The sequence below is a fragment of the Molothrus aeneus genome, chromosome 2 (genome assembly GCF_037042795.1).
Source record: "Molothrus aeneus isolate 106 chromosome 2, BPBGC_Maene_1.0, whole genome shotgun sequence".
Lineage (NCBI taxonomy): Eukaryota > Metazoa > Chordata > Aves > Passeriformes > Icteridae > Molothrus > Molothrus aeneus.
In genome coordinates this window covers 76,718,667-76,743,565 of record NC_089647.1, presented here as the reverse complement: position 1 = coordinate 76,743,565, position 24,899 = coordinate 76,718,667, and the positions used below count along the sequence as shown (strand labels likewise).

Here is a 24,899-nt window from a genome sequence, read left to right as displayed (position 1 = left end):
AACAGAGATTTTTCCATTTCTTCCCCACTGGCTTCTTGTATATGAACATGCAATCTAAAGTTCCATATACAAGCCTGCTGGAACTTTTTATCATCTACAAAGAAACCACATGCTATGTTAAGAGGCCCAAAAAAAATTATTAAAACAAAGACTCAGTAAAGTTTGCATGAAACTAAAATAGAGTTCCATTACATTTTCCAGGGTAATATTTTAGTTTTGCTTCTCTCGTGCCTTAGAAAATAGTTTTGCCACTTATTTTGTACCATCAGTTGTTTCAAGGCAGTTCAAAGGATGTTTTCTTGACATTGTTCAAGATTTGCTGTGGGCTTTAATATTGGAAACTCTCACTTCTTCAGTCTGTGAGACCCAGCTACTTACCTGTGTCAGACAAAATAACCTGAGTGAGATGACGTTTGTGATTCTTGTGTGTCTAGCATGAAAGAAGCAGCAAGCAGTTTAAGTTTGCCCTCCCTACTGTGACAAACTATTGCTATTTAACTATCTTCTCTAGAGAAATGATTCAAGGGTCACTTAGGTTTGTTTTTCCAGCCTGGTGCAGGTACAAAGCAAGATGGGCAGTCATTAGGTGGGCTCGCTAGATGCCCAGCACTGTTCTCCTCTGAGCTGGCTCCCTGAAAGTATTCCCTCTGATAATGTCTGAGGATGGAACCTGTTCCTCTGTCTCCTTTTCTGGACTTTTCCAAGTCAGATTCAAATCACTCTTTCTATTGTTGGAACAGAATTTTCTATAGGAGCATTTAACTTGGAACTTTATGGAACTTTTAGACCAAAACTTTCCGTCAGAAAAAAACCTAAAACAAAACTAAAACTATTTAGATACTCATTATTCCCAGAAGAAGTGCTTTCCTACCTGTTTCCTCATTCCCTCAGAAACTGCAATTAAAGGTTTTCTATGAATTTTGCATAGGCTCTTATTTGTAATGTACTTGTATGCTGGCACTAAGGATGTAAATAACATTTGTTTCCACTTCCCACCTTCTTTCTCAAAAGCTTGCTTTTAAACAACAACAAAAACAGTCCATTTCCTACTATTTACCAGATTTTTCAATTCATTTTCTCAGCATATTGCTACTTTTCAGGTTTCCATGAGGAAGAAAGGGAACGTGAGACAGTAAAAGCCTTGTCAGCAGTGCTATGGGCAGCTCTCTGCCCTGCCAGACAGCCTCCTGAGTTACAGAGGAATGGAGAGGAAGCCCTGATGGGGGACATTGAGGAATATTTGCACAAGGGAGCAACTGGCATGTCTGCTTTGTGCAGAAGGGGAGATCACCTCGAGTCAGTGCCCCCTCAGACATTCTGGTCTGAGAAGAATCTGCCTCCCTTGGGAGTGCTGCTGCCTTTGCAGGTACCTTGGCAAGGAGAGGTGCTCTGTTGCTGCATGTCCCAGCTCTGCTACCTCCTGACAAAGCCACCACACATGGTATCCCAAAGCCCAAAAGCTTGGTATGTTTGCATTTTACACTATGTTAACTGGTTTTTGAATTCTGGGGCAAATATTTTAATTGTCCTTTTGTTTGCGACACTCAAAACATAACTATTTTTATTTTTGCTTCATTGTATTCTAACAGATTTTGACAGAACTGAAGGCTACTGAATGATTTCATAATTAATATCTGCATAATTGCCACCTAATTCAGTGCAAATGCTGATGCATAATTTAAAGCAGCTGTGCCAGATAATCACAAGCCTTAGCATGAGACAGCCTGTTGATCTTTTATTTCTTTTTAGACACAGGCTCTAAGTATTTCATTTTTCTTTTGGATATGTTCTTTACTATTTCCTTCTTGATAAAAGGTCATATAACCAGTAGAATAATGTCACGAAATAACATCTTTGAGCAGCACTCTCTATTATGCTATTTTTATACTATCAGTCTCTGCCCATTTTCATTGGTACAAAAAATAAAGCCATGAACTGTTCTGAACTGATATGATGTGAGCAAGACTCACATTGCTTGGAATTTGGTATATGTCCTGTAAATTACCAGGAGCTATGGAAACACTCACTGAACCTGAGGAATTGATTAGCACACAGAAATGCTGGTGTCTTAACCCCCTGCCACACTCACTGAGGTGGCACAACCCAGTCAGTAAGCCTACACAGCCTGGAGATCCCTTCATGTCCTCACCAGCTGCAGGCTTGGGCCATGTGCTCAGCAGGGGTTGATACCACTTGGGCTAAGGGCTAATGTCTCCTGCCTGTTATCCCACTGCCAGTTCAGAAGTAGGTGTGCAAATTTGTCTGTAGGTCCTGTACTGCATCTGCCAAGCTTGTGAAAATGTCTTGGGTAACGCAGACTTCCAAGGTTATCTTGGGACAATCTCAAACATCACCAGACACATGTTTAGGCAACTGAACCAAGCCCTGTGAGACTTTTGAAGGACAAGCCAGGCTACTCTCCAGATTTCATCTGACTGTGTTGATAAACTTCACAGTCTAAAATGGGTACTTAAACTTGTATCTTGCATGTAGACACCCATACTTAGACACCAACACTTAAGTGTCTTAAATTTTGGGCTGACTTCTAACCTTCTAATCCTTGTAGGACTCACCAAGATATACATATATAAATGGAACAGTAGTCAGGCTTGCTTTCTCATTTAGAAATTTAAAGCCCTCACAAGGAGGTGCTTGCCATTATTTAAAACTGAACTTCAGCCCCAAAAGTCAGAGTAAGATCTCTCTCAAATAATGTCAGGATAAACCATCCTCTGTTAAATTACCTTTGATGTGAAGGGTGGAGGAAGTCACATTTTTCTGCATTTCCATTAACAGGAACATCCTCATCTCCAAATAGGCTCTATCTGATCTTTCTCCAAATTTCTAATCCTGTATTTTCTCATAAACAGCAAAACAAGAAGAGAAAAAAAACCCTTCCAAAATAATTTTCCTTAGGATCTATGACTTATATCATCCTGAAACTGCAGCACTGTTCATCTTAGCCTAAAAAAACAGTCAGTAAATATTGCTCTTCCCCTCTACAACCCTCTGAAAGGAGGTGGTACCAAGGTAGGGAGTGGTCTCTTCTCCCAAGTAACAAGGGATAGTATGAGAGAAAATTGCCTCAAGCTGTACCAGGGGAGGTTTAGATTGGATATTAGGCAACATTTCTTCATGGAAAGGGTTGTCAAGCACTGAAACCATGCCCAAAGCAGTCACCATCCCTGGAGGTATTTAAAAGAGGTTTTCTTGCTGCACTTAGGGGCATGGTTTAGTGGTGAACTTGGCGTTCCTGGGTTAACAGTTGGACTCAATGATCTTAGAGGTTTCTTCCAACCTAAATGATTCTCTGATTCTACATGTGAGTGAAACTCAGCAGGTAACAGTTTCCTGGCTTGCTTGAGTATTGCTAGTGCACTAGCTGAAAGAGTAACAAAAGCTTTGTTAAAGATCTCTGAAGTACATACTCACACACAAAGACTGTATTAATATTTTAAGCAGGACGTCCTCCATACCTCTGTCCAAATGCATGCACTAGAGGGAGCTAGGACCACATCCTCTGTATTCACATCCTAACGCTGCTTCTCACCATCATTTCACACGGTTTCTAACTTTGCTCCAAGAAAATGCTGTCAGCATCCCCAAACAACTGAACTGAAAGTTCACCAAGCATCTGCTGCTGAAGTGGGGTTAAGCAGCTGAGGCTTCAAGCCCCATCCTAGCAGGAATGGCTGGAGCAATTGTGAAAAACAGAAGAAGGAAAAGGGGAAGGGCCTTTTACTTCTGACCAGTCATGCTCCTGGACCTTTCCAGCTACCTTTCACTGAAAGCTGAAGTCCCCTCCCCTCCATTCCCTCTCACCACAGCCTGGCAGCTACAGTAAGGGGGGCATTTTGCTGCATCCTGTTTACATTGCATTGCACTAAAGCAATTCTCTTCCCCTCTGTAGTACACTGCAAGAAAATTATTTTTTAAACCTAGCCTTTTTAAGTCAGAAAAAGTAAGGGATACCAAATTTTCCATATGTTCTTAACTGGTGTCACCCTGCACAGATGTACACAGTACATTCAGCCTCTAAGTCTACACAATCTTCTCACGTGCCTCAGGCCATACATTGAACACACAATGCCCAGAGCTGCTGGCCAAGCATGACTGACAGTGTGTGCCAGTGCAGGTGTGTTTTGAGCTCTTACTCATGTTATTTTCTGAAAGAAAGGATATACAGAAGACATGGGACTTAGTGACTTTTTTTTTCAAAATAGACACTGATAGTATGTACTAAATAATTTACTGGACCCAACAGAGTTATTATGTTTCATTAGCCATCAGCTGAGACTCCATAACTTTTGGGATGTTGACTTTTCCCTTCCACTTGTGCTTCAAAGACACTGGGATCATCACACTCAATCCCAGGAAGATCTGCAATCTTTCCCCAGGTCAGAATACTAAACCAAATGATATTAGGATAAATTATTAAGCCCTGCTAAAACTTTCTTTTCATGCCCAGAATTGTGAGGAGAAGCTGTGGGAGCTAAAATGGGACAAGCTGAAGGCTGCAGGTTGTAAAAAAACCTATGGTAAAGACATTGGAAAGAGGAAACTGTACCTCACAGATATTAAAGCAGTGTGGCACAGACTAGAAAAGGAAATTTTATCTGGTTGGGAACAAAAAAGTCCTTTTCTGAAATACTCAGGAGAGTTGAAACCCATACAAGAGGACACAAAGAATGCTATGACCATGAAGAAAGTCATGCTAATTACCAAGTTAATAACCTGCTCCTGCTATGTTTCTTGGGCTAAAGAAATACTGAGAATTAGAGCCACAGAGTTACCATGGGGCTTTCCTGGCATTATAGCTTTGTCTCCAACCTTAGGATTTTGTAAATAAGCAGAAAACTTGGAGTTTTGTCTCTTATAAAGGAGAAGGAAATACTACTGCTTTCCCTGCTTTGAAATATATGGTTTTTTTAAACAGGAGCTTTTAAAGACTTAAAATGACTAAAACAAAGACAGGAGAGAGAAAAAAGAAGACTGTGATGGCCCATGCTGCAGAAGCCAACAAGCTCCTGAGGTGGGACTCATCTCCTCCACATGCAGTGGTGCAGAGCTTTGGTAGCACACCTACATTAATTCTACAGGCAAGGGACAGAGGCAAGACCCTCTGGGGCAATTTTCCCAGTCCTAACAGAGACTTCCAGAAAAGCAGATGATCTAGATGCCAAACTTACAAATGGCTGAAGTTAAACAAGTGAAAACCTATCCTCCTGTTAAACCATCCATTAATTTCAGCATGGAATTGTATGTATACACACACACACACACACATATATGCAACTAGATAAATACAGACACTTTCTACAATTCCTGTTAAATTTAAAATGTTATAATCCTCCAATGAAAACAAAATCTGCACTGGGAAAGAAGGGGCTCTGCCTGCCATCCTAATGGATGAGGAAGAGTATTAAGGCACACCTTTGTCTTCTCAGAGGCACTAGTTGCTTGCATGATAGTGTTCTCATTAACTTAAAAAACCCCACCTGCTTACTGGTCCTTTTGTAGGCATCCATGTATTTATTCTACCTTCAGCCCCAGTCAGCCCCTCTGGCACTCAGGAGTGCAGGTGGTGGTGCTGCCCCAGCTGCATTCCTGTGCTGGAGAGGGTCCCTGGCTCAACCTCTCCCCAAATCATCCCATTTTCTCATAGTCCCTTAGCATCTTCAAGTCCCTCTGTCACCACTTTGAGATCACAAAACTACACTGGATACCACCAAACAACTTTCTGCTGTAGACACTGTTCTGGGAAGGACTGTGTAATGCACCATATGCCTGCTGCACTTTCATCCTTAACCCCAGCATTTTTCACAAGCTAGCTCTCAGAAAAGTAAGCACAAAACAACAATCCTCTTTTGATGAAAATGCTAGAAGCAAAAACATCACAATGTTGGAAAACGAACCTTAAAAAAACTCAAAGAAAATGGACTGGTTTGTATTTCTTTAAGAAAGTAGGATGTATTTCAGAGGTAGTATATTTTTCCTAAATTATTAAAAATAAACTCTTGCAGCAAGTTCTATTTTTCCATGAGATACCTCAATAGTTTTGGGAATGCCAGTAAAAAAATAAACCTGTTAGTGTATCATTATTAAGCAAAACATTTTCACATATTTCTTTCTAAGTTCTTGGTAAGTGGAGGGGAAGGAACCAACAGGACAGCATTTCTACTGGGTCTGCGACAGCTTGTCAGTCCGTCCAGGAGCAACACAAGGAAGGATGATGGGGACACAGCCCTTTGCTTTCTTCTGGTGAGCAAATCTGCTTGTCTGCTTTTCCATCTGACCTCTCAGAACCTGAGGGGAACACATCTCAGGTGGAAGTGCCTGAGCATGGTCCCAGAGCATGAGAAAAGCCAGAGTGACCCAACTGCTGTGCAAACTCCTCTCTTGGCACATCAAGGTGGGAACCACCCCAACAGAGGAGTCAAAGCTACACACCCAGGGCTACAATAGATATGTCTTCCCTGGGAGTTAGATCCTACAGAAGGAGGGGAAACCCAGCCAAAATGAAAATTGCCATTAACGTAAACTGCAGAAGAAGAGGAGAAAATATCATCTTTCCTAGCCTACCTCAGACAATAATCCTTGGGGTTCTTTCTATCAACGTTCTTCCTTAGGGAAATATAATTCCCAGGTTAAAGAGACACTTTCAAATATAAAGCAGGCATAGTCATAAATATCTTCATTGCTGTTTTGATCACTAGTATTTACACAAAACATTCAAATTTTTTTTCCAGCTGCCTCGTCCTGCTTGTGATTTTTTGACAGCTTCCATGCTTACAAATTAGTCACTTCCACACCTCATGGAGAAGGCTACATTAACACACCTGAATGTTTGAAACCTGTGACGATCCTCCTTCTGAACTTAGGAGTTAATAATAGACTTTTGTAAGTAGTCCAGTGCTACGGTGATTCTAACTCCAGCTGGGTTAATTACACAATAATTAGGTACAAACATCGCAACACAAAACACAGCTACATCATTATTTGCAACAAATGTTAACTCTAAATAAGTGCAACCTGTCCCACAAACACTTGCTATAAACGACTTAAAAATAAAAGTAAAATTTGATGGGGTAAACACAGAAATAAAAAAAAAAATTCTCTGTGAGAATTTTTTTTGTTAAAAAAAATAAAATAAAAATCTCAGCACTCATTTAGAGTTCAGGATCTTGTGAAAGAAAGCTTTAAAAGGAGCAAACCTGATTTGCTGTGGCTGTTGCGGCGAAGGGAACACTTGTTGCAGGAGTTGTTGCTGCAGAGACAGTGGCGGCCGTAGCGTTGTGCATCATGGGTACTTTCAGGAGGGGAACCATGGAAGCAATGAACAGGAGGGTGCAGCATTATGGTAAGAGAAGTGGTATTTTTGGCATGGTGAATATCAAGAGCGGCAAGCCATCGTCATGGGTTAAACCGGCAGATGGCATGCAATCACAGTGCAAAGCGAGAAAGCGTGGCGGAGAAATAAAAAAAAGGGAAAATAGCTTATTACAAGTACAATTAAAGGAAGGTTGTCAACACAATCGGCGATTCCCAGAAAAAAAGAGTAAGGACCACTGAAAATGCAAGTGCTGTCTCTAAGAAGAAGATTACTTGTGCAAATGAGGCCTTTACCAAAATAGCCCATTACCTGCGGATTGTTACATGTGTAATTTGTTTTCCCCCAGTACAGCTATAATGCATTTCAAAATAAAATCCTACTAAAAAACCCCCAGTGGTTTATACTGGGAAGAAAACTGTTAAATGTTCACCCTAATTTTTAAATAGAATTAAAAATGAATTATTTTCATGTATCTTCATTTTGAAGTATGCTAGATACTCACTGTCTTTCTTTATAATCCAATTTATGCGTTTTTTCCTACTAGCACCGCATAATTGTTCGACTTTATCAGAGTTAAATTACCATCTGCTTGAGGCAAAAATCAGGAGAGGGATGATAATAATTATCCTGATATATATACTACTTTGTTTGATCTAAAAAAGCAAGATCAATTTTGTGAAAGACACTGCTTTTGCTCATTTTAAGAATGAATTTTAATCAGCATCTTCATAGGGGAATTATAATTTGATGTTTTAAAGGCTTGATATTTTAACTGTTTATGTGAGTAGGCCCAAAACCCAGAAATAAAATCACTGGATAGGACAACAGAAGAAAGATTACTTTTCTGTCTCAGAGGCTGTGGCATTGGACTTCCACTTTGCATGCCCAAAATATTAGTTTCAGGTTGCAAATATATTTAAATAAGGAGTGAGATTCAGATCACAAGTTTCAACAGAACCTCTGTGCATCAAAGTAGGCATTTCTGGGAAACGCTGATAAAACTTTCTAACACACAGCAAAGGAGAAATAGGCACACCACTATGAAACTTTAAAACACTGATGAAATTTGCTGGCTTTTTCCAGTATTTTATGATTTTATAGTACTAGACAATATAAAATATAAAGGGAAATAAAACTTTGAAAACTGAAAAGCAGACTGGAATTCATGGTATTATGCTTTTGCAGTGTAGTTGTTATAGCAGGTGATATCATGTCTAAACTGCAGCTTTCATCTACAAATCTAAACACTCTGCAAAGTCAACCAGAAGGATAAGCAAACCTTTAATTCTAGTCAGTGGCTAAATCTCGCCTAGAATTTTTGAAACAAGTGAATATACATCATATACGGTATAAAAAAAGAGATCAATAAAGAAATTTGGAACCTACCAATACTGGTAGCGGGTGTCATGCACAAAACTGACCCTGCGTGTCATGCAATGATAGGTGAAAAAAGTGGATAAAGGGAAGAAACAGGTTAGCTGTTTAGAGTTAACATTCAAAGTGAGATTCAAGCATAACCACAGAGAAGTAAGTTAGTTAAATGAAACTGTAAGGTCATTCACAGTTTTGCTTAAACACAAAGAGGTGATTGTGTTCTTACTAAACTCCTGCATATACTGTGTGGGTTTTGGCAAGTTTCTGTACATCTTCAAGATACTTCATAAACTTTTTTACTTATTGATGTTATCCTTTCACTTAGTGCTTTTGCACCAACAGGTTTTTGTTTATAAAAACATCTGTGGTTAAAGACCACAGTATTTGGGACTTTTAGAACTCATTGCATAATTCAGACAGCTCAATATTGTGCAATCAACATTCACCAATTTTTTGACATGTGGCAGGAAAAGAAAGTGGAATTAAGACAATATTCTACTGCAGGGGTTTTGCCAAATTTGTGTTTGATGTTAGCCTACCCATTCTTAACACAAAGAAAACAGTACTTTGACAAGTCCCAAGCTAAACACCTCAAAGCGTGGAACATTCCAGCAGAAGGCTCCCAGTACACCTCAGAGATGCTGTGGGATGACTGCTCACCTGCCATGCAGTTTACCTTTGGTGCCTAGTCCACCTTTAACCTTTCTGGAAAGGCCAAATGAAAGAAAGAGATCAGCCTGTTTCCAGCACAGTGCATACAGCAAGCTGGTGAAGGCAAGCAGGTAAGGAGACTAGTGTGAGGTAGTGCATGTTTGACACAGGGTCAAATATGCTTCCTGTATTCCTGCTGAATTACTACTGCAGCCCCGTATGGACTTGTGTGACTATGAATGACCTTACCCAAGAACAGTCCCCAGAGAATACACAAAGTTCCTCCTCTAGAGGCTATAGAAACACTAACAAACAGCAATGGGAAGAGAGAAAAGATCTGCTGTTTTTAAGGTCGTTCACCGAACAATAAGGAGAAGGTGACAAAGCAATCAAACTGATGTAAAACAAACAAAGTGCAGAACTTTAGAGGTAAGCCATGCTAAGTCAAGCCCCACACTTTTTATTAGGGGAGCCAGTGGTTAATAAAGCAGAGAAGTTATATAAAACAATTAAGTTTTATATATATTCCAGCAGCAAAACTTGTCTTAAAATTTAACACACACGCACACACACACAAGGAACACATTTGAAAATTATACCAGTATAGAAAATATCACATAATCATTTAAAATCCAACAGATAATGTCATGCATTGCTCCTCAGACGTGGGTTGCATGACAGTCCTTACACCCACCAAATCCAACCTTCCCAGGAAATGTGGGAATATCAGATGTATCATCTTTAATGGAAAGCTCATGACACCCATTCTTGCAGAGGGTCTTCCCTTTCCTGAACTCCTCCCATACCCCACTCCTCTCTTTAATATCCTTCCTTGGAGCTGATGGTGTTTGAAAAGAGCAGGAGGGTCATCACTTTAAGAAAGGTTTTCTACTCTGGGGCTTGGGCTCCATCTGGTATTTTATACCTCTGTTTCTTCATTCTTTTCATGCACTTTGTTGAGACTTGACAACAACCTGGACCTTAAGGTTTGATTCCAAGATCTACCCTTCCTACCACCAGAAATTGGTCAGCTAAAACTAGAATTACAACAATTAGCTGGAAAGAGGGATGGACAATAAAAAAGTACAAAAAATGAGCTACTTAAGGAAGCATGAACATTCCAAAAGTCTGGAAAATATCCAAATGCTTTCTCACTGAAAAAGGTTTAAACTACTGTATTTTCCATAGTTAATTTGAAGTCCTTGTCAATTGCAAATAAGAGCAATAAGCCCTGAAGGGGAGTGCTTAGGTAGGAAAAATACCTATCATGCTACAAATTCTCATAGTTTCAATGTAAAATAAATTTGTGGACATTTCATCAAGCACAGGGCAGTCTTCCATTCATGTCCAAATAGGCGGTCTCACCATTTATTTATTTTTTTCAAACACTCCCATAAATGTCAGTGTGTTTTCTGCCACACATATTCTGGTGCACCAATGTGCTAAAAATAAGGCTATGCTTTTACTTACTATTACAAATACGGGGGCAGGCTCCAAGGTTGTTACTGAGGCCTTATAGAAAAATTCCATGAAGTCAAAGCCATCTGTGTTTGTTTTTTATCTTTAAAAACATATGGGAATGCTGATAGATTGGGAAATCATCATGTGTTGCCTTTCATTCCTTGTTTAACAGACATTATTTCTATAAACTAAAATAACATTGCTGAAACGTCAAGCACATTTGCAAACACGTAGTTTTAAACTATTCTGAAGTTCACACTCAAGAACACCCTGACACTAAAATATGTAATTTGTTAATTACGAATGAAATCACAGAATTCCTTAGGAGGGAAATTCTCCTTTGGAAGTTGGAGTGGGGGTGACTGACACAATTTAGAGGGTTGTGTTGTAACTGCTTACACGAGCACCCAGCACATCCCTTCTCTCGCCTTGCTACCAGCCAGGATGCAGGTCAAGCCATCTCTGAATGTTCTGATTTTCACAGAGCTCTGAGCACTGAAATGCAAATTACATTCACTCATCTTCAGATCATCTCCATCAAGAATTATAACCCCAGCTATGAGCCACAAATGCTAGGAAAAGTTCTTGTGGTGCTCCAAAACCACGAAAATGCATCTGATGCCTGAAAACCCTTAAGTGCAGCTGTGGGGAGTGATGTTTTTTGCCAGTGCTTCCACTGGCAGGTATTGACTGGAGTTTATGGCTGGTGTTCCCCCTCTCAGGGTGCTCGTGTGGGGCTGGGGAAATCCCCACAGCTGCAAGACAGCAGCTGAGGGAGCAGAAGGATGCTGTGGCACCTCTGAAGCACGATGCTTTTCCCAGCATTTTTGTTAGTGGAAACAGATATGAGTCAAAATCCAGCCAATTTACAGTAGGCAAAAAGGGGCAAACTCTGGAGAATGATGAGGAAGGCTATGAATGAGCAAAAAAGCAGCTTAACGGCATGTTGAAATTTCTGCTTGAATTCTTGTCCTTTGCAAGAGGAATTAAAATAATGTGCAATCATCTGTGCAGGCTTCACCTCAAGTGGGGAAGGGAGCATGACAAAACCTTCTGTTAAGTGCAAGTGCCTGACACAGAGGCTACCTCAGGGACACTAAATTGGTTCAATGTGGATACCACATACCTGTCGGGATAAACGCTGCATGTTGCTGCAACTGAGCATTGGCAAGAGCCTGTTGATAGTGCAAGACACTGGGATTGAAAACGGCACTGGCACCATTGCTTTTTTCAAGTGCTTGTCTCTTTGGTAAAGGGTGAAGAACACCAGGAGGAAAGGCCTGTAAATAAGAAAGTTAGTTAAAATGGCTCCATTTTTAAGACCTTGTCCGTAACATATACATAAATACAAAAACTTAGTAATTTTTAAAGCGGCTAAGGATGCCTCGCCATGCATATTAACTCAAAGCACAGCAATGTAAAATGAGTGAAATTTTGTTATTGGTAGCAAAAGCATGGTACTATTCACCTAGAACTGCAGCAGCACAACTACTGAAAAGAAACGTTTGCTTTAAAGCAACGAAAATGGCATTGCCTTTAAGTAGGTTTTCAAATATTACAGGGAGAAAAAACCACTTGTGTTTCATTGCCAAGTATTTTCTTTTATTTTTAAATTTAAATATAGTTTCCTATTATTATACAGATTAATGGATTACGTTATGCATTTTCAATTACAAAAGCAGTTTTATCTCAATTCGACTTTTCATGAGAGATTTAAAAAAGATGAAACTGTGTTAGGAACCAAACTAAATCGTCTGCGGTCTATTACGTATGAGAATGAGATGGATAAATAGAGCTTCCGGTAAATTAATGAGTATGTGAAATCATTTCCGGTTGATGTTTGAAAAGTAAAGCGATACAAATTTCATTAGTTGCTTCTCTGAAGGAAAAAAACCAAAAAAAATTATAATAAACCAAAATAAAATTAAAAAAAGCTACATGCAAAGCAAAAGGTGAAAGGTCAAAGTACCAGGTCTACAGTTGCTTCGAGAGGTCGCTTCATTGCTTTGGCAGTCGACTGAGTCTTTTAATAACAGGCAGCGAGCACATGATGGCAGTGGGCCAATGGGAGTCAAGCGAATTAACATACAGGTAAACAGCAAGCAGAGGTGCGTCATGGGAACGGCATTGCATTTGTGGATAGGTGAGAAGGAAAAAAATATTCTGAATGCAATATACAACATACAAAACACTAGGCATGCACAACAACAAAAATGTCTTCTAAAGAAATGAATATTACATTTTGAATTAGTACCGAAGCAAAAATGCATCTACTATACCTTAGTTAAAAGCATATAAGAGAGTAAAATATAGATGTTTGAAATTCAGGAAAGTTGAGTAAAACAGCAGCTTGCAGACACTATTAAGCATCATATAAACACTTCACAGAGATGCAGAAAGTTTTAAGGATACACCTATTGGAATTCCTGATAAGTCAGTTCGGTCACATTTTGAAGTGAGAAAATTGATTTTGGAGGTTACATTTTCAAACACAAAAAACTACTGAAAGTTGTAATGCATTACAAATGCTATTAATATCAGTGCTTACAAGGTGATTTTCTTTTAATTTAGAGAAGTGAATCATTCAATGGTCAAAATGAGAGAGGTTCTCATTCACCAATACAAACCACAGTACATAGGATGTCCAGTTACACTAACTTATCATTAATTCCTTTTCTTTCCTCCTACAGCTGGGTCATTTTTGTAGATTTTTTTAATCTTGTAACTTACCACATTACATTGAGAGGGAAAAAGGTCTTTCAGAATTGAAAACATACTTTCTAAATTTTGCTACAACCTTCAGTTACTAGCTTCAGAAGCAGGGAGTAAAATTGGGCTCCCAGTTCATATGCCAACATTAACATATGAGTTATGATACTAGTCCAGCATTATTAATTTTTCAAAAGAAAGTATTTAGGCATAATACATAGGCATATACATTTATGTATTCTTTCATAGTAAATTCAAAATTATGGCTGATATGACAGCATTCTGTAAAAAAATTCCTCATATAAAATATTACTTTCAAGTTTTATAGTGTAAATAATTCTTACAAACCTTTAGAAAGGAAAGAGAAATTTACTTAGAAATTGAAATTTTCACTTTTGTTTCTTAAGCACAGGCTGATATTTAGCTCTTTTTAGAATATGCAGATTATGTCTACCTTGAAATCAGTATGTGGAAATAGGGAACAAAAGCTGAGGTGGAGGAAGAGGGCAAGGCACAAAATGCCTGAGAACATCTTGTGGTCATAAGTTTATCAGGTGCCAACAGGGTATTCTGCAGGACAGTCCTCAAAATTTTACTTATTTCTTGTACTTGTCTCTGTAGCATGAGTCTTGTCAACACCCTCCTCATCTCTTCTTTAGCACTTTTCTGGATTACATACCTGATCTACAGGATCTACTCATCTCTCTGGGCCCAAGACCCAGACACAACAAGAAACACCTAGTCTGAAGTGAGGATCTGCACAGACTTCTGTCTAAGCAGGACACTGAGCAGGTACCACTGCAGAGGACATCACTGCACTGCCTGGGGCACAGCCTCAGAGCTACTCTGCCTCCACCACAGAGGGAAATCCACACAGAGGTGACACAGTGCAACTGAATTCAGCACTATGCGATGATGAAGTGCACAAGTTCAAATCAACTTCACCAAGAGTAAAGTGTTTCAGTTAATTACCTTTCTTATGCAAATACAGATCTTGTCTAATCTCACTTGTTAACTTATTATCTCTCTGTTAACTTATTGCCTTTCTCCAATTTTTCTCCATGCTCTTCTTAACATCACCTCCCTACTTTGAAGCTTTCTTCTGGCTTTCCCCTCATATTCCCCAGCAAGTTCAGTCTTAGTCTTCCCAGCCCAAAGGCTTGATCTGTTCTAAACATACTCATCAACCTTGCTTCCATGTAGTCTCCCATTCTTTTCAAGCTTTCAAACTGCTCATTTTGCTCTCCTACATTAATATTTTCTTTTATTTCATCCTGATAGTAACACCTCCTTTGCCTCCTTTTGTTCCATCAGATTATCTCCTACTCAACATTTGATCTACATAACTAACAACCAACTAATCCATAGCTACAGGATAGAGAGGAAGAGGATACAAAAAGGAAATAAAGATAATATTAAAAATGATCAAACATCCAAGGCATAGTATTTGCCTGCCATACAGCACATTGGTATGCTATAATGTCTCCTGGAATACAAACAAGATCCACACAGCAGTGGCCTCCATGAATGTGCAAGGAGCTCCTGACTAAACTCAAATGAAAGAAGGAAAGCCCACAAGAGGTGGGAGCAGGGACAGATGCGTCAGGAGGAACAGGGACACAGCCTGAACATGCAGGGATATGTTAGGAAAGTCAAAGATCACCTGGAGTTGGATCTGGCAAGGGATGTGAAAGACAACCAGAAGGGCTTCTGAGCAACAAAAGGAAGACTAGAGAAAATGTGTTTCCACTGCTCAGTGGGGCAGACAACCTGGTGACAGGACATGGAGAAGGCTGAGGTTCAGAAAATCCTTTCCATCTCAGTCTTTACTGGCATGACTGGCTTTCAGGCCAGTGGGAGACCAGTGGGAAAGTCTGAAGTGAAAAAGATTTCCCCTTGGGGGAGGATGATCAGGTTAGGGAACATTTAAACAAGCTGCATGTACACAGAGCCATAGGAGCTAACAGAATTCACCCTGGGTGCTGAGGGAGGTGGCCAATGTCACTGCAAGGTTACTCTTACTTATCTTTGAAAGGTCCCTGTGACTGAGGGAAATTCCCAAAGTCTGCAAGAAAGTAAATGACACCCCTATCTTCAAAAAGGGCAGGAAGGGAGGTCTGAGGACTGGCAGGTTGGTCAGCCTCACCTCAGTCCCTGGGAAAGCAATTGAGCAAATCCTCCTGAAAACCATCTGCAAACACATGAAAGCCAAGACAATGATGGGAAGTAGTCACCATAGATTTATGACAGGGAAATTGTGCTTAACCAGCCTGACATCCTTCTATGATAAGACTGGCAGGGGGGTGAAGAGAGAGCAAAGGATGTGGTTTCTCTTGATTTCAGAAAGGATTTCAACACCATTTCATCCTCATGGACAAATTTATTTATCATGGGCTAAACGGGAAAAAGGGAGGTGGACTGACAATTGTCTCACATGCCAGGCTCAAAGGGATGTGACCAGCAACACAGAGCCCAGCTGGAGGCCAGTCACCAGTGGTGTGAAACTTGGAGGAGTGGTTGATACACAAGATAGACATGCTACTGCTCAGAAGGCCTAGGAAGTCTGGAGAAATGGGCACAGAGGAACTTCACAAAGTCCAACAAATATCAAGACCTGTACCTGGGGGGGAACATCACAAAGCACCAGCATATGCAGGGGGCCACAAAGGCTTGGCAGAAAAGACCCTCAAGATCCTGGTGGACACCAAGCCAGCAATGTGTCCTCAAAAGCAAAGGCAGCTAATGGGCTACATCAGGAAGAGTATCACCAACAGGTGGAGGGAGGTGATTCTTCCCCTCCACTAAGCCCTGGTGAGGCCACATATGGAGCCTTCTGTCCATATCTGGGCACCCCAGTACAAGAAAGATACAGGTGTACTAGAAAACACTCCCATAAAGGACTTGAAAGATGATCAAGGGACTGGATACAGCCTGCAGAAGGTACAGGGGAATCTCATCAGCGTATACAAATACCTGATTCCAGGGTAAAGATGGAGCCAGTGGTGCCCAGGGACAGAAGAGGCAATAGAAACAAATTTAAAGAAAAGAAATTCCATTTAAATGTAAGATTAAAAAAAAAGGCATTTCTTTTTACTGGAAGTATGGAATAGGCTTTCAAGTTATGGAGTTTCCATCCTTAGAGACATTAGTAAACCAAACAGGCACATCCTGGGCAATCTCCTCTAGCTCCTCTGCTTAAGCAGGGGAAACAGGCTAGAATATTTTGTACATATTTCTCTGCAAAATGTTACCCTGAATTACAGGTCCCTGTTGCCTTCTCCTGTGATATTAGACTGATAAGATATCAATTCTCTGTTTCGAAAGATGCTTCATCTTGCTTTGAGGCTAATGCAACTCTAATTAAGCCTTATTTAAAACCCCAGGATATATATCTGCAACCATTACCAAAGCGCAAAAAAAATTAATCCCCTCATCTCTCTCCTTTCTTATTTAGTATAGTGCCTAGAAATATTACATTCTCTAAATGAACAATAAATATTGCACAACAGAAGCTAATCAGAATAAAGCCCCAATCTTCTCTGCTTTAATTTCCAGATGGTATTCAATTTCTGCAAGCACAGGAAACTTTAACTAAAAATCATCCAATTTGAAACAAAGGCTGTGATGCTATTAGAGAAAGAATATTGAAACTTAAGAAATATTCTTCTGTATGATGGTTTGCTTTCTTGCATAACTTACCCTTTGTCCCTCAGAAAAGTCTGGTCTTTTCTAATTTGTTAAATACAATAGCTTGGGCTAGTTATGTACTGTACTGTATTGTGTTTCTTGTAGGCCTTTAGACCAGAGAATAACTGTATTGTCTATAACTATTGTATGCACTGCCCACAAGTCCACAAACCACATCTGCTTAATTATTCGTCCACTGCCAGCAATGAGGACAATGATTCTTTGATTTGCTGCCACAGTTTTGTCTCTCAAGTCAGATCCTGGATGTTCAATTTATTTAACTTTATCGATACCACTGCAAACTCATCAACTTTCCTGGTAGCAACTGTAAGAGGAATCCAATCCTGGTGAAGAGGTGGGCTGTCTTGTCTGAAGAGTTTTAAGTAAGAGGTTAAAATATCTGAAAATAAATCAGATTTATGATCACTCACTCTCTTTTCTTCTGACTGTAGCCACAATGTTTCTTTCCTAATGATTCCCATTACAGTTTACTACTTTAAAACCTCATGATTCAAGTAACTGGCCCATAATAGAAGGAGAGGCAAGAAGTCTCTAGGCATGAAATGTGTCTAACCAAAGTTCAAAAAATACACAGGCAACACTTTTTAGTCATTGGGGATAGCTGTAGATCTACAGAGGGCAGTTCTTTCTCATCCTCAGGCAGGTACTAATGGTACATCAGATGAGTGTTCTGGTTTTTGTACATTGCCAGTACAGTGAGACCAAGGTGGCTGGCTGGTTGTCTCGTTTCTAAGGCAGACTGTGCTGATCTCAATACAGGTTTCTGTTCTACTACTGATCTCTGAAGCAAACACTCTCTCTTTGCTTTTCTTCCAAATTTCCACATGTATATCTGCCATCAAAGAGCTAAAACAGTATACGTGTCCCTGTTTTCCTGGGAACACTGAAGCTTATCAGTTTTGTTTCTGTTTGGAAATACGAGGGGCAAATTTACATATTATTAAGGCAGAGAACAGAAGTGGTATAGAGTGTCATTTGCTTCACTGTCTTGAATAGAAATACACATTAAAACAAGGGCATAAAGAAAAGAAAGTGCTTCCTCCCATCAAGCAATAGTAATAATTTTATAAATTCTTATCTTTCACCAAAAAAAAAATTAAAAAACAAAAGAGGCAAAAGAGAAAAGAAAGTATAAGCAAACAGCATTAAATTGAAGCAAAATAGGCATCAAAAAAAAGGCAGCCATACATGCCAGCACTTACCATCACAGTCGCAGCTGCCGCAGCTGCCTGGGCTGCCACTGCAGCCTGGTTGGCTTGGTGTTGCGCCGCTTTGATTTTGGCCTGCAAATGTGCAGGAGGGTGAAAATACTTGCATTTCTCCCTCATGCAACGACCTTTTATGTAATCCATACACACGGTTACGGTGTTGTCATTTGTGTCAATCATTGTGCTGTCTGCCGGATGCGCAAAGCGGCAATCAGTCTCTCCACGCGCACAGTTCCCCCGCTGGAACTCCCTGCACACCTACGCGCAAAACAACACACATTGCAGGGCACAGCTCGCTGCAGCCTGGAAGGGCAGGGAGGGTCCCACGCCCCCAAAAGACAGGCCTGCCCCCTTCCCCTGCTAGTTCAAGTTTTACAGCAACCTCACTTTAATAAACCCTGCATCTTTTGGTGGGTGAGGGGAATGCACCTATTTTATCTTGATGTTGTTGGCTCCTTAGGTAGCTCTCTGGTACTGTGGTTAAATAACAGAAGCATTCCCAAATGCCTTTTATTTTTTCCTGTTTAAAAAGCAGCTGGGAAGGATACTTACATAACTGCTCCTGCAAAACTAGCTGGGAATCACAAAATATTTTGTCTCTTTCTGACTACACTTTGTATTCTTGCAGGTGGGCTGGTAGGGAAGGAGTTCCTCTTGCTGAAATCCAGGGAAAATACACATCAGATGCACTGCATTTTTTATGGAGTCTACAAACAAAACTGAGAGCCTACTTAAAAATAATTTTCAAAAATAGGCAGAATGAACACACTTATTTTCCTAAGAAGAAATGTGCTCAAGACACTGGTGCTTAGGCTTTTGGGAAAGGACATTCATTTCTGCAAGAGCCATTTGGCCTCCTTGTGTACTTGGATCACAGATTCCACTGAGTCCACGCAGTGATCCAGCAACTGCTGGGAGGCTCTGCACATAGCTGGGGGATTGTCCTTTCAGACTGCTGCAGGGTTGGTAATATTCCACATCCCCATTGGCAGCTCAGGGCTGAAAGGCTACACCATTCCCCTAATACCAATCCATAAAGCTATAAAATTACCTTATTATCAGTGCAGAAAAACCTAGTCAATTATTACTGAAATAAAAAATGTACTTGTTAGATATTTCATCAAGGGATGCCTTTACAGGCATGTATACCTGAGGTTTTTGAGATGATGAACTTTAAAAAAATGAAAACTCATCTGTGTATTAAATATAAGCAAAAACAACCTTAAAATAACAGTGTTTAATTACTACTGGCTGCAAGTGCAGAAATCCTGCCTGGTTACAAGTTTTTTATCTGTAGCAACTAAATTTAAGCTTCGCTTCTAAAACAACAGTCATACCCTCTAAGATCTCTCACACAACCTAACAGAGAATGTGCTTCTAGTCTACAGTACCTCCAGTTTATCAGTCCTGAGGAGTTTCTGGGTAGCAGTTGAACTGGGGACTGAAACCGGTGGACTTCCAGGAACAATGACAGGCGGCGTGGGTAGGATCTCAGTCGGGACTAAGCCAACTCCTGGTGTTACTGGCGTTAGGTAAGGAGCAAAGCTAATAGCCGTGTTCGTTCCTATTGTGGGACCCACCGGAAATGTGGGCTGAAAAAGGAAAACACACACCAAGGTGAAATAAAAACTCCTTAATCAATAGCTTACTAGTTGTTCTTTGCTTGCTGTTCTTTCTGGCACTGGTTCATTTTCTAGCTGAAAAAACTTCAAACAGCTGGCAAAATACACAGCATCCTCTCTTCTTTTAATCATGTAACATATTCCAGCAGTACATGAAGAACCACCTTTGTAACTCTATTATTGGAAAAGAGTCTGCAGATGCAAAGGAAGTCCTACATTGAACCTGAATCTGTGTGGAGGTCCAGCTTACATTGCAGGCTTATTTACACACCTAAATGTAGAAATAACATAGACTTTATTGCTTTTTCTCAATACCTGTTTTCCTTGGAAAAACAGGCTGTTTTTCAAAGTATTCAGATTTCATAGCTGAAGCATTATTAACTATATTAAAGCCATATTTCTAATAAGAGTACATATAATGAGCTCTTTGGCATGTAACTTCCAGTATGTTTGCATACTGTATTTTGCCACCTCCTGCAATTATATGTTACTGTGTCTCATACACTGAAAAAACTCAACTTCACAAAATTTGTGTGCTCAGCTGTCACCAGTGGCAAGCAGAATAAATATTATAATCTCAGCTGGACACAATATTTAGAAAGGGATTATTCAAGCTTATATTAGTTCATCATATGAAAAACTTTGATTGGAGGGAATGATACGGGTCTAAAAATCTTGTTTTGTTTCTTCCTACAGTGAGTCAGTGAAGTCATGACCAGAAGAAAGGGCATTTGTGTGATGCTACAGCAGCCGTGATGAGGCAGAATAGTGGGTTTGTTAACACCAGCTCCACAGGGGGTGGAGGCAGGACATCACCATGGTCAGCTCATGCTCAGACCTGCAGAGTGCTTTAGTTCTGCAGAGCTGAGTACCCCAGAGAGTGAAGCTATAATTATAAATGAGGAAAAACTTTGTGCAAAAACAGGACACTGATCTCTGATCAGCTTTGTCAGAAATTAGGTTCCCAAATAAGCCAGCAGCTAGAAACACAATAGCACAACACTAAGACTTCAAAACACTTTAACAAAGGAGAAGTGTCTTTCATGTTAAAGTGGCCTGCATGACATAAAGTATGTAGAAAATATGCAAGAGAAAACACAGCAGCTAGAAGGCAGTTGTTTTTCTTTTTTGTTTGTATTTAGTTTTCTTGGGATTTTTTTCGTCTTTGGAACCAATTACTAAATTATAAATGGATGTGACTTAGCACCAATAAGATGCTCTGAGTATACAGATTAACCAGGATAACCAACTGTACAGAAATGGCATCTAACTGCCCTTAAGAGTTAAAAATGCTGTGTTCTAATAGTGATCAAATCTGCTTGATATCAAGCAACCCAGTTTATATGTCAAACATGAGCTAAATTCTGAAGAGCATAATAATGAATATTTATATGAAACAATGGTTTGACTATGTTGAAAACAGTATGTGTTATGTGAAATACAAAAAACAGCTTTGTGTCAAACATAATTTTGTGAAAAAAATCCACTCATCAAATGACTTCTATGAAATTTTCTTTCACTTTTTATCCATTTGGTCAAGGCTGAGTCATCTTAGTCTGGCAATTTGTGTGAGACAGACCTGGCATTTTTACCACAGCAGTCAGTACAGAAGGCATTATGTCAATGAAATTGTAAAGTTCAAATGATGAAATGGATGAGAAGAAAAAAGTATAATTTTGCCACTTCAATTTTTCACATAATATTAAGTGGTGGAATCTATTACTTCAGCAAAATGTTTTCTGGTGAAAATTCAAGCAGTAAATCCCTAGGAAATATCAAGACACATTAGGAGGCCAACATGACCAGATACAATTTGATGAACATGTACCAGAAATTCAGGGAGTCCTGACACTCAATGCCCAATCCCACCTGACAGTGAATGTTCTGAGTATAAAAAGGCATTACTGAAAAAGGCATCTGGGGTGAGCTTCCTGTGACCAAATGCAGATGTCTTCTTCTGAGATACCTACACTTGACTTCTGTGGTAGCCCATGGAAAGACAAAGGCACTTTGAAAACTAAATCACCTAATCCAAATGCTGATGTCTGGAACAAGCCAAGCAAATAGTAATTAGGAGTGCCTATGTCTTTTGATAAACTATAAATGGACCTTGGAAACTCACTGCAGAAGTTGATGCCAACACTCCAGATGCCTCAAGTTAGAGAAAAAGATCCCACTCTAGTGGGATGCCTTACACTAGGAATTTAGATTGAAAAAACATCATTAGCAGCCATGTGTGAAAAGTTTAATTCAGATTACTTGCCAAACCATGCTTTAGAAGTCTGCTACACTGAGAAGCCCAACTGCAAGGACTGCTCAGAGCAACTGATCACTTTAGTGCATACCTAAAGATGCTGGTCATGCATGCTAGACTCTAGTTCTATATCACCTCCTGGATATGAAGCATCTCAGGCACTGTATGAATCACCTTGAGACAAAACACTGAGTTGTGAAGTGCATGCACCACCAATTCTCTGTCTTATCCTCAGACACTTCAGTCTTCAACAGAGTAAGAAAATGCTAACTGTTAACCTTTGTTCCTGGTACTGGGATTAAATAATATTTAAAGCCATTCAGACCCCTAGACTCCTGAAAAACTTTGTGTTCCTACTCAAATTACTTACTAGCAAATTATTGTTATTATACAAATTTTCACCTCCAGAAGGATTATAGGTAAAAATCTTGCAAAATCTTAAAAATTCATGACATGAAATGCATCAAGGGGGCAAAAAAAGAGGGAAAAATGCAAATTATTATGGCATTAAAGAAAAATAAATCAAGACTACAGCAACACTCCATTACATCTTGAAATGCAAATCTAAATGAGCATATCTCCAGCATCTTGAACATTCCTTAAGTAAACAGACAGGGGCTATTTTTATTTATACTATTTAGAGAACTTTTGCAGGTCAACAGAGTCTTCAACTTTACTTACCATTAAGACCACCAGAGAAACATACTTACCACTGGCTGTAGTGGTGTCCCTGGAAACATGAACTGCATTTGCTGGGCGAGCATTGCTGCTGCAGTTTTTTGCTGGATTAAGTTGTTCCTGCCATTGATTTCCAGTTGAGTTTTTAAATGTGTTGGTGGATGAAGGTACTTGCAGTTCTCCCTTGTACAACGACCCTGGAAAAAGAAGTCACAGTAATCAGTCGGCTGCTTTTGATGATAGTTCAATGCCTTAGAGCAAAATATTACATCATAAGCTAAGCAACAACTAATGAAACACAGGGTGTTTCCTGGGAACTATGTAGAGGGCTGAGAGGAGCTGATGGCCTTGAGCTCTGCCTCAGCCCACCACCTCTGACTGATCATTAAGGCTATTAGCCATGGGAAAAAAAAAAGAGAAAGGCTGTGAATCAGCATTTTTATTGTTAAGTACAGATCACTGCCATACAATTAATAATCTCAGAACTGTCCAGACTGCTTGAACTGCCTCTCATGACATCCTGGCTGAAGTATCTGGTGTTACCGTAACATAAATTTTTTTATTAAATGACATCACATTATGAATAACAAATTGAAACCTTCTTTAAGAGAAATGTAGCCGTATTAAAAATAATTGTGTGATCATGGCAGGGAGGATCTAAAATTGCCTTGTGTTCTCTCATACATTCACCCTTATTCCAGTTCACTGCCTTCCAGCCTCCTGCTTTTATTACATCAGCACAACTTTGAACTATTTCCATTCAAGTATAAAAGAAGTAAAGGTGGTACTTTTACAGCCTAAATTTAGAAGCAGTGCATGCTCCTAAATCTGAAGATACACAGCAAAAGGACACCTCCAATCAACATGAAAGGAGGAGTTTTTAGACAGTTGCAAGACAATAAGAGACTAAAAATACAGGTGGGCTGTCATTTTGAGGTGGCTTGGGTTAGAGGAGATGGATGTACAAGCTGACCACAAACACAGGTAGAGCAGCGTAGGATGCACTGATATATTTTCCCCCAGAAAGGGTAATCGTAGGGTGCACCAGGAGGTTGTGCAGCTGCAGGGCAGGACCTGCTGAGATCAGAGGCTCCTTGATGACAGGGCTCACAAACAATCACAGAGTTTTAAGAGCTGTGACTAGAGGGCCTAAAGCATTAGTCAAAGCGCATTGGATACACTCAACCTGTATAAGTTGTTTCCAAATTGAGATGTTTTTAAGAAGTGTTTTTTAAACTTCCCATTCACTGGTATTAGGGCTTTACTATTTGCAGACAAGCAGGAATATCCTTCTATAGTCAATAAAGCATCCAGATCCCTATGCAGGAATATCATACAGTATAGACATACAATGACTCTGTGTATGCACACACACACACACTGCTAACAAAACTTTCAACAGGCTTCAAATGTCCCAAAAACCAGTGTTACTGTTATACTTTTGACTTAGACACCAAAAAAGAGTGGATTCTGACTCTAATTTGCTACAAGGACATCATAACTAACTGTTAAGGGGTGAGTTAAACATGGTCAGGAAGCTTCTCCTGTGTCGAGGCTGATGGGAATGCAAACAGCTATTTCCACACTATTAAACTATTGAGAACAGCCTTTTCTTGAACTGCCCCTGGCTGCTGCTGGGAGTATGCTAAATAGCAGAAGCCAGACAATACAAGAAAGCTAAAAATTTAAGAACAAGCAATGGCCTCAACACTCAGGAACAATAGTCTCAGTGCTGTTTCAACCTCCTAGTACAGTTGCAACCACTTTCAGGACCTTAGGCCTTCCTTCTGTTGAGAGAATCACTAATGCTGCCTGATTTAATGAATTACACAAAAGGAACATTACTCTATCAGCTGGCATGAGCAGAACCAGAAATAGCTGTGATTTGATGGACAAGAAAG

General features: G+C 39.8%; 1 protein-coding gene across 9 annotated transcripts in view; it reads right to left on the bottom strand.

Annotated features, from left to right (window-relative positions):
* Positions 1-24,899, bottom strand: part of MBNL2 (muscleblind like splicing regulator 2) — a 106,410-nt gene that overhangs the window by 11,193 nt on the left and 70,318 nt on the right. For 2 of the 9 annotated variants that reach the window (XM_066545116.1, XM_066545118.1), the window contains exons 3-8: positions 23,031-23,195; positions 19,836-20,036; positions 18,439-18,702; positions 12,789-12,842; positions 11,946-12,099; positions 8,720-8,755 (exon numbers count right to left, since the gene is read on the bottom strand). In XM_066545116.1, coding sequence (XP_066401213.1) covers positions 8,720-8,755; positions 11,946-12,099; positions 12,789-12,842; positions 18,439-18,702; positions 19,836-20,036; positions 23,031-23,195 — 874 coding nt within the window. Of the gene's footprint in view, positions 1-7,214; positions 7,310-8,719; positions 8,756-11,945; positions 12,100-12,788; positions 12,843-18,438; positions 18,703-19,835; positions 20,037-23,030; positions 23,196-24,899 lie in introns of all 9 variants that reach the window. The other 7 variants (XM_066545119.1, XM_066545121.1, XM_066545123.1 and 4 more) reach the window with 7 other exon arrangements.